This window comes from Eulemur rufifrons, chromosome 8 (assembly GCF_041146395.1).
Source record: "Eulemur rufifrons isolate Redbay chromosome 8, OSU_ERuf_1, whole genome shotgun sequence".
Classification (NCBI taxonomy): domain Eukaryota; kingdom Metazoa; phylum Chordata; class Mammalia; order Primates; family Lemuridae; genus Eulemur; species Eulemur rufifrons.
The window spans coordinates 99,941,964-99,956,547 of NC_090990.1; the positions used below are offsets into that span (position 1 = coordinate 99,941,964).

The following is a 14,584-nucleotide window of genomic DNA, read 5'->3' on the forward strand; positions in this document are numbered from 1 at the left end:
TGATAGCTCTCCTCATTTAACCCTCTCATTCAATAGATCAGGAAAGACAGAGTGAAGTGGCTTATCCAAAGTTACCTAGCAAGTGGCAGCTGGCAAATTTATTAACTAGTGTGGACCCAGCACTTATGTTCTACTACTTGTGCGTATCTCATTTAACACCCCCATTTTACAGATGACGGAATGAGGCTGATAGGTAACTCCTCCAAGGCCCTGTAACTAGTGAGTTGGCAGAGCCAGCCAAGCTCTTGCAATGCCAACATGCCCTTTCTACTAGACCACAGGAGGAGAGGAGGGCTCCCTGTTACCTCAGGAAGTCCAGTGTCTGCCCAGGCTGTCCTCTGCCCCAGTGAAAGCAGTGAGCATGAGTCAGCCCCCCTGAGAAGCTGTGACCAAAGAAGAGAGTAGGGGAGCTGGTCAGATATCCTGCCGCCTGGTATCCACAACAAGCCGTGAGTCCTGTGTGTGCTGAGTTGCTTGGTCACCCCCCTTCCTGTTGGCTGAGCAAGTGCCCTCCTCAGATGCAGCTGCCCTAGAAACCGCTCCTCCCTTTCATTTCAAAAAAATATAATCTTTCCTCCTCTGCTGCTGTAACCTGCCTCTTAAAGGGACCGACAGCAGTTCTGAAGCCAAATTTGAGAGATGACAAAGGACCTTGCTGACCTCAAGAGGTCCTTGCTGTTAAGTAGGTGTCTAGCTGTGGGCTCTTTCCCTGAGACACCCTCTTTCTCCTTTCCCTAGCTTCTTCCTGTCCCCCAGTTGGAGGGAAGATGAAAGTTCCCTGGGATGTCAGGTTCCCACATATTCTCCTTTCAGGGTGACTCCACAGCTTGGCTTCTTGCACTTGTTCCCACATGAGCCTGAACCTTGTGGCTACACTTTGTTCAGGGAATGCTGAGGACAGAGGGACCCAGGAGTCCTCGGGATCAGGAGTGGCACTGAAGGGGTTAAAGGCCTGGGCAAGCACTGTCTGGGGTGTTTGAAGTAGGGCGGGGAAGGGAAGGGCTATAGTAGTTGAAGAGGCAGCTGGACTGGACTGGAATGAGTCCCCCCTGTCCCCTATGCAAACTTCTGGACCATGAGCAGTGCCCTTAAAAGGACCAAGAGAGAGGCTCCCCCATTGAGGTGCTGGACTGGATTCTTAAAGGAGCCACCTGAAACAGGACTTTTTCCTGCACTGAAGTCACCAACTGAGAGCAGGAACAGGTCCCCCAACTTCGGGATATCTCCCAGGTCTGGTGAGTTTCCCTCTTCCCTTTCCTAGGTCCTTACCCCATGAATGGGAATTCCCCGGAAACGAGCTCTCCAGGAACCCCTCAGCACCCCAGGAAGTAGCAGAACAATTGGAAGCTTCTAAGCAGCCTCCTGCATTCAGCTCCCATTTTAAATTAGGGGTCGCACGTGTGTGTGTGTGTGTGTGTGTGTGTATACACGCAGGCAAGTGTGCAAATAGGGAATCACAATAATGACCAATGGTTAATTAACACAACTTGAGTGGCAAATGATGCTAAGCCCTTTTTATGCATTCTTCCTTAATCCTCATAATCCTATGGTGTTGACATACTATAATCCTTATATTAAAGATAAGGTTTAGAGAAGTTAAATAACTAACCCATGTCAATTAAGAGGTAAATTGTAGGAGTGAGGTTCAGACTCAAATTTGTCTGACAGCAAAGTCCATTGTGTTGTCTTTTGGTCTCTTTTTCTTCCTCAGAAGATATAGACCCCAAGGATGATTCTGGGTCTTAAAACCTTGACATCCTACTTCACCCAGGGTCCCCTTTCTCTTGTGCCTAGCATTGTTTCTTTTATTCCACTGGGTTAATTGTGAGATTTAAAGGGGTACCAACTCATACCTGAGAGCCAGGGACTTCAAGACTCCAGATTAGGGGTTCCCTGCTCCCCACCCCAACTACTTTTGGCTGTTCCCTGGGATCCGATGGGTTAATTCCCTAGGCCACAGTGGCCAAAGTCTTCTCAGGTGTGTCCCTCTGAACCTCAGACCCTCTTTTGCCCCACCCTTCTGGCATGATACCCGGAACACATGCCAAGAAACTGGCAGGAAGAAGAGGACTGGTTGGTCTTGCCCCTTTTCTTCCCTGTCCCCCACAAATAATGGACTAGTCTGGGTCCCAGGTCCCTCGTAGAATAAGCATAACAGCTACAGGCCCAGCAAAAACGAAAAGGACAGGGTCGCTAAGTTCAGTTTGCAAACCAATACAAAAACAAAAACAAAAACAGGTGCTCACACTTGGAAGCACAAAACAGCAAAATTCCCAACTGAAGAGCCCAGTACACCACGGAGATGGCGATGATTTTAGGGCGAGTGTATGAGATCCCTGTGGATGACTTAGAGGGGGATGTGGTCAGATTAGAGCACTGGGGATACTTGATTATCTTCTCAGCTTTGAACTTCCAGAATTAAGTACTATCAATAAAATTGGTAGCTCTGCCATGGGCCCTGTGGGCAGGTGGATGCCTCTCAGGAGCCCACCCAGAAGCTGATGGGGAAGCTGATGGCTTTTGCCCATACGAGCCCCTGCCCCACTAAGAGACAGTACCCAGGCCCCACCATTGTATTTGTGTGTAGACCCTTCTGGGTCCTCTTCTCTGTGCTTGACACTTAGTAGGTGCTAAAGTAATGTTTGCTGAATAAATGAATGCTCTATATCCTTTACCTTTCCTTTCCTTTTTGGAATTGTGGTACTGCTCTCTGGCAGTTCACAGGAAAGTCAGAGAAAGAGAGTGAGTTCCAGGACACCAGTGTTCAGCTAAGTCAGGCTGATGGGTAAAACAGGGAGGTATTAGAGACCTGGGTGCTCCTGCCATAGGATGAGGTGTCCGGGGAGCAGAGGTGGGAAGGAACTGTGGTTACTGGGGCCTTTTTTTATTTGAGGCTGAGAGAAGCTCTGCTTTAGCCTTCTTTGCATGGCACTGTTGGATTAATGATTTACTTTCTATGGGAAAAAAACAGTAGGTTAAATTTTGAACCATCAAAGGGATTTCTGTGAGCCCGCCCCCCCCAGGGCCAGGAGACACAAAAGAAAAGCCAGCAGACCATGTCATCTGGCCTCTCCCTTCCTCCTCAGTCTTTATTATCTGGTTCTTTTGTGTCTTCTCCATTATTGCCCACCTTCCTAGATTTAGAATCCCAGAGCTAAACTCAGGAAGGCTCCCAGGCTGTCCAAGAGCTAGCCAGCATTGCCCCCGGTCCTTGGTGCCTAGCTAGCTGTTTGGTTGCTGTCAGCAGTTTCTGCCCTAGTGTTTGCTGGCAGCAAACATAACCGGAACCCTGCCTGCCCGATCACCTCATTCAGAATTCTAAGATAATAAAGGGAGTAGAAAGGACAAATTTAACTTCTTTGGAACCCCCATGTAATTTCTTTTGGAAGCTGCTTCCTTTCTTTGGCTAGGGTCAGGGAGGTGGGGTGAGGGGGGGTGAAAACAACGTTGCCAGATTTCTTCCAAAGCTAAGCCACTTGCTCTCTTTGGGAGTTTATTTTGTGGTTTCAGAATAGAACTCAAGCTCCATAGTGTGATGGATCAGCTCTGAAAACTCATCTCTACCTCCTATCACCCTTGTAACTTCCAGCAAGTTACTTAGGCTCTCTGTGCTGCCTGTTTCTTCGTATGTAAAATAAAGATAGTAATGCCTATTTTAAGAAATGGTTGTGAGGATCTCACAAGATGAATCACTGTAGGTTAACTCTCTCCTCCTGTAAGTTCCAGATGACATTTAGGAGATGGGCATGGTGGGGTCTCAATGTCCCCCCCTCCCCCAAACTTGTTGCAGAATGACTGGTTGGTGTGCAGTGAGCCTTAATGCCCCTCTTTGATCTCTTTTCTCCTTCCTGAGATTTTGAGACCCAGTTGCTATAGATCAAGAGTCTGCAAACTTTTTCTGTGAAGACCCAGATAATAAATATTTTAGGCTTTTTGGGCCATACGGTCTCTGTTGCAACTACCAACTTTGCTGTCGCAATGTAAAAACAGCCATAGACAATATGTAAATGAATGAGTATGGCTGTGTTCCCAAAAAAACCTTTATTTATGGGCATTGAAATTTGAATTTCATATAATATTTTTGTGTTTCAAAGTATTCTTTTTATTTTTTTCAACCATAAAAAAATAAAATAGCATGACAGAGCTGAGTGCAGTGGCTCAAGCCTGTAATCTCAACATTTTGGGAAGCTAAGGTGGGAGGATCACTTGAGCCCAGGAGTTCAAGACTAGCCTGGGCAACAAACTGGCAAGACCCTGTCTCTACAAAAAAAAAAAAACTACCCAGGCATCGTGGCACACTCATGTAGTCCCAGCTACTCAGGAGGCTGAGACAGGAGGATTGCCTAAGCCCAGAATTTGGAGGTTACAGTGAGCTATGTTTGGGCCACTGTATTCCAGCCTGCGTGACAGACCAAAACCCTATCTTTAAAAAAAGAAAAAGATAACTAGAGGACAGATTTGGCCCATAGGCTATAGTTTGCCAACCCCTGCTCTAAATTACTGGAGGCCATTGTATCCCTGTCTTCTCTTTGAAAACGATAACTTTGTGAAGGTTCATCAGGGTCCCAAAGGACAGAAAAACTTTCTTTTTTTTTTTTCTTTCATATGATTTGTTTTCTCCCTTCAACCATAATAATATGATATCCAAATTTTGTCTTAACTGGTGGGTATGTGAACACAGGTATATCCATTCCACTTACAGGCAAGGCAAATGCTACTTCTTGAAAAGGTCCCACCATGGACCCTTCGGTCATCCAATCCCAGTCACCCCCTTGCCCGGCTTTATCTTCACTATATTGTGCAGCTACTTCATTGAATCTCATTCCCGACTTGAACTTTTCCATGGCTTCCATGATTTTGCTGTGTTTTTCACATAGAATGTATCTGACCTTTACTGCATTGCCACCACCTTTGGGACCCTCAGCCTTCTTGTCAGAACTGTCACTCTCAGAGTCTGCTCCCTCTTTCCTCACTTTTCCAGAACCACTTTTTCCTTTGGGCAATATCTTCAAAATTTGCCATTGAGTTTTCAACTAGAAAAGCTATTTCTTATTGTTCTTCTTGCTCTGGTTGCATACATGCTTTTCCATCAGAAGTTGTTTATGATAATAGTTCCCATCACAGTTTTATTAGTGTCAATCCATGGGTTACTGATTCTCTCTCTCTTTAAGATAAAATAATCAGTCACTATCATATAATGCCTATTTCTGCTTCTGTCTTGGACCTTCTCTCTCGTTCTCTGTTTCAATATGTCCTGCCTTCTCTCTGCCTCTAAATAATAAGAACAACAATAATAGTATTTATTGAGCACCTAATATGTACCAAGAACAATGTTAGTTGCATTACATTATCATCAACTCTCTGAACATCCTTACAAGGTAGGTATTATCATTCCCATTTTACAGATGATTCAGAGGCTCAAAAAAGTTAAACAAGTTCCCAAGGTTATGTGGCTTATGAAGGTGGCAGAGCTAGTAAATCTGATGGACTTCAAAGCCACTGTAACCCCTAAAGAAATTATGGTCTCAGAGTTTTGAACAGATGTCTCTATTAAAATATTGTATGTTCCTATCCCAGCTCCCAGTAGAGTGTCTAACAAATCTTTGATGACTAGTGCAACCTGTGAAAGTTACATACTCGGAGAGGGACAGGAGACACTGATGGTCTGTGACGGTGGGAAAACCATCTGATCTAGAGGCAGGAAGATAAGTAAAATAACTTCTTAGAGCCCTTTCCTGCTTCACCCCAGCCCCCATCTCAAGCATCTGATCCCAGACCTATTTCAGAATCTCCTATCTCTCTGCTCAGGAAGCAGTGATATGACATGGTATGATCTCATTTGGGAGCTAAATAAAGCCATTGTATGAGACCCAGCCCTGGCCGCTCCCTTGTACCATTTCCTGAGCACAGGAGGCTGGGGAAGATGGGAGCGGGGCTGGGAGAGAGCTAATGGAAGGAGAAGCAAGGAAGATGCACAACGATGAGAGCCCTGGCTAGAACTTCAGAAAATGGGGGAGGGGGGTCACTGGGAGGGAATTGAGGAAGACTTGCTAGACCTCATCTTTTTGAGGGACAAAATAAAAATTATTGGCATTAATAATTGGGGCAGGAGAGGAGGGGGGAAGAGGCTGTGAGGGAGAAGTTTCCAGACAGATTCCATCTCACAGAGGGCAGAGACCATAAATGAATGGCAGAGATGCTGGGAAAAAGGTAGATCTTCGAGAAGAGGTCAGAGTTCAGTTGGTCTGAGCTGGAGGAGGAAGGGTGAGGTACATAAAGATCTCAAGATCAGAGGTGTCTGTCAGTGGGGCCAGAGTGGTAGGATACTATCTCCAGCAGGCAGCGTCTCCAGGGATGGAGGAAAGGCAAGGCCTTGTGTTCCCTGCATTTCATTCATCTTGCCTAATTCAGCCCTGCAGGCACAGCTGGGGCAGGGATAGCAGGTAGAAGCTGGGTACAAGGATGCAGCTCAACCTGACTTTCTGCTTCTGGGAGGTCACCGAGTGCCAGAGCACCCAAGATCTACCCAGGGCCCTGTCTCTCCCTCATTGCTGCTCAGTTTCTGTCCTGTTTTCAGCTCCCGTTCCTCTTTTCCTAGTATGTGTCTCCAGTTTCTTCTCTTCTCACCACCCTAGCTTCTCACAGTAATTTTTGTCAACACCCCTCTGCCTTCAAATCTCAGCTCTGGAGGCCACTGGTTGGCAGAGACCATGCCCTGGCCCTCAGGCTCTGACTTGCTCCCTGCGGATCTGCCCACCCTATTGATAGCCTGCACACTCACTCAAAGGCACAGGGCCCAGGTTTGTAGGCAAGGAGGGAGAGGATCTCTCCTGGAGGCTGGCTGAGGGCTCCCCTCTGCATTGCTCCAGGATACAATTAGCATGGTTGGGCACAGGGCGGTGGCCAATTTCCTAGGCTTTTCTCTCCTTAGACTCACCAGTTGGGGAGCTGCATACCATCTGCAGAGGCCTGAGCACCTGTCTCCCTTCCTTCCCGGCGGTGAACAGGAACACACCCCAGATACAGACACTTTCTCCTCAGCAGCTCTGGGTGGGGTGGGGACAGTGGACAGATTGCAGTGAGAGAGGGGAAACAGATTGAAGGGATGACTTTCTGACAGCCTGGACTTTCCTGGGGGAGGTTAAGACAACTTGGAGAGGACTTGACACCCCCACAGAAAGCCTAGGAGGAGGGAAGATTCTGGTTCACAGCGTCCTGGTCTTCCTGGGCACTCCTCACATGTTAGTAGCTGGGGTGGTCCTGGCAGAAAGGGAGCCTAGAAGACTCATTCTAGCAGGTCTAGAGAGACACAATCTAGGAGTGAAGTGCGCAGAGGTATGTAGTAAATCTTACTTCCCTTCCTGCCCCTCCACCACCCTGGTACTCTGGTACCTGGTACTTTCTGGAGTGGGGCTTATCATTTTCAACTTTAAGAGCGCCTGAGAGTTCTTACCTCTGAGACATGCTGAGGCAAGCCCTGATGCCAGCCCCGAGTGTTGGGCAGTGAAAACAATGCCTGTTTGAGAGAGTGAAGGGAATGTGTTATGTGGCTGATACTTGGAGCCCTTCTCTCTGTAACATGGCAGAGGTCAGAATGGCTCTTACTCCCTGTATGACCAGAGTCTTAGAAGGAAGACATTGTAACACTTTCTCAATCATGTACCCATTTCCCCTGCTACTTTATCTGCCTGGAATCCTCCCCCTCCATCTTGACCAAATCCTAACCGCTTCACCCCTCCAGGCACACCTCAAAGGCTATCTAATCCCTTTTTAAAAAATTTATTTATTTTTATATATATTTTATTTATTTATTTATTTATTTAGAGACAAGGTCTTGTTCTCTGCCCAGGCTGGAGTGCAATGGTATGATCATAGCTCACTGCAGCCTTGAATTCCTGGGCTCAAGTGATCCTCCTGCCTTAGCCTCCCGACTAGTTTGGGACTACAAAGCGTGCGCCACCACGCTCAGCTAATTTTATCAATTTTGTGTAGAGATGCGGTCTCACTATGTTGCCCAGGCTATCTCCAGTTCCTGGTCTCCCAAAGTGCTGGAATTACAGGTATGAGCCACTGTGCCCAGTTCTATTTTTATTATTAAAGTTGGAGTCTCACTCTGTCACTCAGGCTGGAGTGCAGTGGCTCAAGCACAGTTCACTGCAGGCTCAAACTGCTGGGCTCAAATGATCCTCCTGCCTCAGCCTCCCTAGTAGCTGGGACCACAGTCATGAGACCCTGCGCCTGGTTCTGTTTCCTTCCCTTCCATTTCTCTTTTGTGAGACTCCCAACTGGTCATGTGCACTCACTCCTTTGATAGCCCAAAGCCTTTTGTTGAAACTTGTCTTGTGGCATTTGGCATACTCTAGCCAGTTATTTAGTCATTTGTGATTTGTGCTTTTGCCAATGTACACACATGCACACTCATTAGACAGTGAATTCCTTGAGGACAGGAGTTCCTTGACAACAGGAATTCTTGAAGACAAGATAGAAACAATATCTATTTCTTTATCTATTTTTAATTTTTATTTTTTTAAAGACAGAGTCTCCCTGTTGCCCAGGCTGGAGTGCAATGGTACAATCAAAGTTCACTGAAGCCTTGAACTCCTGGTCTCAAGCAATCCTCCTGCCTCAGCCTCCCCAGTAGCTGGGATTACAGTCATGTACAACCACGTCCAGCTAATTTTTTCTTGTTTTTGTAGAGATGAGGTCTTTCTGTGTTACCCAGGCTGGTCTTGAACTCCTAGCTTCAAGCAGTCCTCCTGCTTCGGCCTCCCAAAGTACTGAGATTACAGGCCACCATGCCTAGCCAATTTTTTAAAATGTTTTTTAGAAACAGGGTCTCCCTATGTTGCCCAGGCTAGATTCGAACTCCCGGGCTCAAGCGATCTCAGCCTCCTGAGTAGCTGGATCTACAGGTATGCACCACCTCCCCTGACTGGAACAATATCTATTTCTCTTTGCTTGGCTTTCTGCCATGTAGGTGCTCAGTAAATAGAATAATAATGAACAAATGAGGATCTCTTTATGAACTAGAAAGAACACTGGACTGGGAACCAGAAAACCTAAGTTGTAGACTTGACTGTGCAGTTAATTCCCAGTGTGACCCTAAGCTACTGTTCTCCAATTCTGTGCCGCAGTAAAGTGAGAGGTGGCAAGATGCTCTGAAGCCCAGCTGACTGTGACACCCTTCTAGTTCCAAGGCTCTGGAATTCTAGAACTCTGCTCACCCTTTTCTTTCTTCTTGACTCAGACTGGCCTGCGTGTGCCTCCCATGAACAGGGCTGTCCCAGAGGTGTTCCTCGCAGATGGAGACCCAGTACCCCAAGGCCGCACTCGCCGCTGCCTATCTGCAGTGGAATCCAGAGAGCAGCTGGAGGAAGAGGAGGAGGAGGGGAAACAGGAGGGGAATGGCTCCCACGGTGTAACCCTTCGAAGGTCAGGAGCTTTCCGTGCCCATGGTCACAACTATGACTCCTTCAAAAGACATAGTTGGGGGACTTCCAGGGAACTCCAGGACCCACTGAGCAGGTAAGCCCCCAGGGGACCTCCTGTCCCTCCTTCCCTCAGGCCTAGACCTTGGAGAAAGTGGTTGACAAGGGATATTCTGGTGTTCTTGAAGGATGATGGGAGCTGAGGAGACCTGGGCCCTTAGTCCTTTCCCTGGAGAATCAGAACCCAGGCCTATTACGGGCATTTGGGGAGGATGGACCTGGCCTTTCAAAATGTGGCTCTCCCCGGTGGCCCCTCGTTCCTTCTGCTCAATCCCAAGGGCAGATTGAGGGTGGGAGTGGGAAGGAGCCGTGGAGCTGGGGTGAGTGTCAGGACACTTCCTCCACCTCCCACTTTGGGTTTCATAGAACCATACAATGGTGTCGGCGCTGGAAGGAACTTAGAGATCCTATGGCCAATCTCATTTTATAGATAAGGAAACTGAGGCCCAGAGAACTTTTGGAGGTTTCTTGAGAGAAGTGGTCCCAGGATTGGGGTATTGGGTCTGCCCCATTCCCAGATTCCTGCCAATCTTTTTGTTCCAGGCTGAGGCAGACCCACAATGTCTTGGATTAGTTCATAGCACAGCGCTGCAATGAGGGGTCAGCTGTTCCTGTTCAGAGTTCTGCATATGTTTGGCAGACTGGGGCAGAGGGACCCATCTCTTCCCTCTGCCCTGGAAAATCCCTGACCACTTCCCCAAAGACAGAGGAAGTAAGAAAGAGAAGGTCTAGGGGGTCAGCATGAGGAGTTCAGTGTCATTGCAGGGGCCTGCTAGCCATGGAAAGGCACTGTCCCTCTGCTTTGACAGTGATCCCTGTGGACAAGTTCCTTTAGCTCTGGTGAGTGGATCAACCTTCTCTAGCTTCTGGGCAGGGCTGGTTGGGTTGACTGAGTAGAGGGGACCCTGGGCCTTGTCCCTGAATTGGCTTGGGCAGGAGGTTGAGTGAGAAGCAATACCTATAGGGCTAGCCAGGGCTTGTTGAAGCTTCCTAAGAGCAGCTGGTTGAAGGCAAAGATGCCCAGATGCCTGGGTACCCCGTATGTGGTACCATTTATATCTCAGGGTCTTTCAGGTGTCACCCACCTTTCATGATCAGGCATTAATTCTGCCCCTGGGTTAGAGAGGGAAGGGAGTGCTGAGTGCACCATTTAGCTGGGTAGGGGCAAGGATTGGCATCAGCAACCAGGCAAGGAGTGAGAATCCAGCCTCCCCATGAACACTGGCTTTTTTCTGGAGGACAGTACTGTCCTTTGACCAGCAGGGGACACCCTTGCCTGCAGCCATCTCTGTAGCTCTGCCAAAGCAGAGCTCCAAGGGGAAGCCAGTTTGGGTCTGGGCTGCACCTATGCCAACAGGAAGGGCTGGGCTGGGGGCAAGCAATGGGGCTGGGCTGAGGCGGTGTTCCTCCCCAGTGCCCGTCACTGGCCACTGGATCCAGAGGGCAGTGGTGGCAATGTGTGTTTCAGGAGACTGCAGGCATCGGGATGCCCAGGCCCCCAAGAAGCACCCTTACTGCAGAGCCAAGAGGAACTGGACACCTTTCTGGGACTGCAGCACCAGGGTGGCCAACCCTCCTGCCTGGTATGCACAGACAGATCCCCATAGAGCCCACTGCCTTGCTCTCCCCTCCTGCCCCTTGCCTTTCCTAGCCACCATTCTGTATCTCTTCTGTTCTGCCAGCTGCTGGGTCTCTCTGTGCCCAGGCATTGCTCTGACTCCTGATCAAATCTGAATTTGTCATCTATACCCCTCTGTCCGCTTTCCTGGGTCTGCATGCTCTGTCCCTGACTCTTGGTATCCTGCGTATGTCTCTTTCTCTAAGACTCTCTGTTTCTTCCTTTCTGTGTCTATGTTTCTGTGTTGATATGGGTGTATCTGTTCCTCTCTCATTAAAAGCTCCCTGTTCCCCTAGTAGTTATAACTGCTTCTTTCTGTGGACCCCATATTTCCCAGATTGGAGATGAACTTATTATCTGTGTGATGTAACTAGGCATCTGGTACCCTGAAAGACAATAGTTCTTTAATAAGATAATCATATTGGTTGCAAAAGGATATAGAGACTGCCCAGCCTTCTCTAGCTTAAGGGAACCTAACTAGGCATCTCAAACCAGGATCTAAGGTCCACTGAGGATGCAAGTGGGCTTTGGAGACACCACTGGGTCCATTAGCTATGAGCTCCTGAGTACACTAGTTATCTCAAGCCTGGTGGGTAAGGTTGCCTCCCCGCCAGCTCATTCTCAGCTGGCCAGGGGTTCCAACACTGGCCTCCTTGTTTGGGTGTCTATAGTTAGCTGAGAGAAAGGGGCTGTGTACAGCTTGTCAGGGAAGCAGCAAGAACCCACCCTACCCTATCACCTGCTTTTCTCCATCAGCATCTCTGCATGTCTTCCTTCCCCCACCACCATTTCAATGTAGTATAATAGAAAGATCAGAATTTTGGAGTCAAACTGACTCCTAGATCCTTCATTTATCAGCTAAGCAATTTATTTCATCTTGCCAAAAATCAGAATAATAAAACTATCTTTTACAGTTACTATTATTAAATGAGGAAAGGTAAGACAGTGCCTAGCACAGAGGCTGGCACACAAGATGAGCTCAATAAATGTTTTCTTCTTCTTCTTCCCTCCTTTCCTTTATAAATTCCCTCTCTTCTACCTTTTTCTTCTCCTACTTTCCTCTTTCTTTGTATTATATGTCATAGTCTTTCTCCCTTTTCCCTACTGTTTTTTTTTTGTTTGTTTGTTTTTGTTTGAGACAGAGACTCACTCTGTTGCCGGGCTAGAGTGCTGTGGTGTCAGCCTAGCTCACAGCAACCTCAAACTCCTGGGTTTAAGGGATCCAACTGCCTCAGCCTCCCGAGTAGCTGGGACTACAGAGGTGCGCCGCCATGCCCGGCTAATTTTTTCTCTATATTTTTAGTTGTCCAGCTAATTTCTTTCTATTTTTTTTTTAGCAGAGATGGGGTCTCTCTCTTGCTCAGGCTGGTCTTGGATTCCTGAGCTCAAAGGATCCACCTGCTTTGGCCTCCCAGAGTGCTAGGATTAGAGGCGTGAGCGGCTGCGGCTGCGCCCGGCCTCCTTTTCCCTACTGTTTTTCCTCTTTTTTTTATGCCTTCCTACTTTGATTCCTCTCCTCTCTTCACCTAATCTTTAAGCTCTCCTTTTAAAATATTCTCTTTGTCTCTATGTTTGGGGTTTGTTTTTTGTTTTTGTTTTTTTTTCCTTCCTATAGTAGCAAGTGTGAATTAAGTACTCCACCAATGTCCACAGACCAAAAGCCTGAGACTTCTTAAGCTAGACTGGGGTTTGCAGACCCAATGAGCCAATTCTAGCTCCAAAATTTATTTTGTTTGGCCAGTAGTTGTGTTTTTTAAAATTCAGATGTTCTTAAGTGGGACCTGTGCTCTCTAATTTGCCAGAGTTGCTAATACTTTCTGTTGTAGTTTTCCCTTTGTCTTTTTAACATACCATTTAAAATGAATGCCCAGTAAATCAACTACTCATCTCAAGAACTAGAATATCACTAATACATTTATCTTTGCTTATGTGTTCCTCCCTTCTCTTATTCCCTTTCCTCCCCACCAGAGGTATCTTGAATTCATTATCTTGAATTTTGTTTATTACTTTTTTTTTTTTTTTTAGGGACAGGGTCTCACTTTGTCACCCAGGCTGATGTGCAGTTACAATCACGGCTCATAGCAGCCTTGAGCTCCTGGGCTATCCTTCCTGCTTGGCCTCCTGAGTAGCTGGGATTATAGGCTAGGCATGCACCACCATGCCTGGTTAAGGTTTTTTTTTTTTTTTAGAGACAGGTTCTCATGATGTTGCCCAGGCTGGTTTCAAACTCCTGGCCTCTCATTTACCTTTTTAAAAATAGTTTTAAGGCCTCATGTGGTGCGGCTCATGCCTGTAATCCCAGCACTCTGGGAGGCTGAGGCGGGGCTCTGCTGCGCAGGGCTGGGGGAACCTGTGGCCTTGGAACCACATGTGGCCTTCTGGATCCTTGACTGTGGCCTTTTGACTGAATCCAAATTTTACAGAACAAATCCTTTTACTAAAAGGGCTGCAGCAGAGAAAGATGAAGCTTTTTTTTTTTGCCTCCTTTGGCGCTTTAAAAAGAACAATCTTGAAATCAAAAGGCTGCAGGTTCCCCACCCCTGAAAGAGTTCTCACTGATCCACATTCTCTCTAACATTTAGTGTCATCAGACTTCTTAAATTTGCCAATCTAGTGGTTATAAATCTCATTGCGGTCTTAATTTGAATTATGCTCATTACAGATACAATTGAAGATCTTTTCATGAGTATTGGTCATTTGTATTTCCTCTTCTGTGAAATTTCTGTTCATGTCTTTTGCTCAATTTTCTATTGAGTTCTTGGGTTCTTTTTTCTTTATTGTTTTGAATGTGTTCTTTATATATCCTGAATACTAATCCTTTGTTGTTTCATGTGTTGCAATGATCTTATCTCAATTTGTGGTTTGTCTTTTCCCTCTCCTATGGTTTCTTTTTTTTTTTTTGGCAGAGTCTCACTCTGTTGCCCAGGCTAGAGTGCCATGGCAACAGCCTAGCTCACAGCAACCTCAAACTCCTGGGCTCAAGCCATCCTCCTGCCTCAGCCTCCCGAGTAGCTGGGACTACAGGCATGCGCCACCATGCCTGGCTAATTTTTTTAATATATATTTTTTAGCTGTCTATATAATTTCTTTCTATTTTTAGTAGAGACAGGGTCTCACTATGTTGCTCAGGCTGGTCTTGAACTCCTGAGCTCAAATGATCCGCCCGACTTGGCCTCCCAGAGTGCTAGGATTACAGGCATGAGCCACCTCACCCCGCCTATGGTGTCTTTAAATAAACAGAATTAATTTCTTTCTTTCTTTCTTTTTTTTTTTTTTTTTTTTTTTAAGACACAGTCTCACTCTCTTGTCTGGGCCAGAGTGTAGTGGCGTCATCATAGTTCCCTGCAATCTCAGACTCCTGGGCTCAAGCAATCCTCCTGCCTCAGCCTCCTGAGTAGCTGGGACTGCAGGTGCACGCCACCACACCTGGCTAATTTTTCTATTTTTTGTAGATGGATGGGGTCTTACTCTTGCTCAG

At 47.0% G+C, this 14,584-nt stretch overlaps 1 protein-coding gene across 3 annotated transcripts in view; it reads left to right on the forward strand.

The window, feature by feature from the left end:
* The first annotated feature begins 1,001 nt into the window (after positions 1-1,001).
* Positions 1,002-14,584, forward strand: part of ARHGEF2 (Rho/Rac guanine nucleotide exchange factor 2) — a 50,345-nt gene continuing 36,762 nt past the window's right edge. For all 3 annotated transcript variants that reach the window (XM_069480436.1, XM_069480437.1, XM_069480438.1), the window contains exons 1-3: positions 1,002-1,235; positions 9,248-9,525; positions 10,957-11,071. In XM_069480436.1, coding sequence (XP_069336537.1) covers positions 9,269-9,525; positions 10,957-11,071 — 372 coding nt within the window. In that variant the 5' untranslated portion in view covers positions 1,002-1,235; positions 9,248-9,268. The remainder of the gene's footprint in view (positions 1,236-9,247; positions 9,526-10,956; positions 11,072-14,584) is intronic.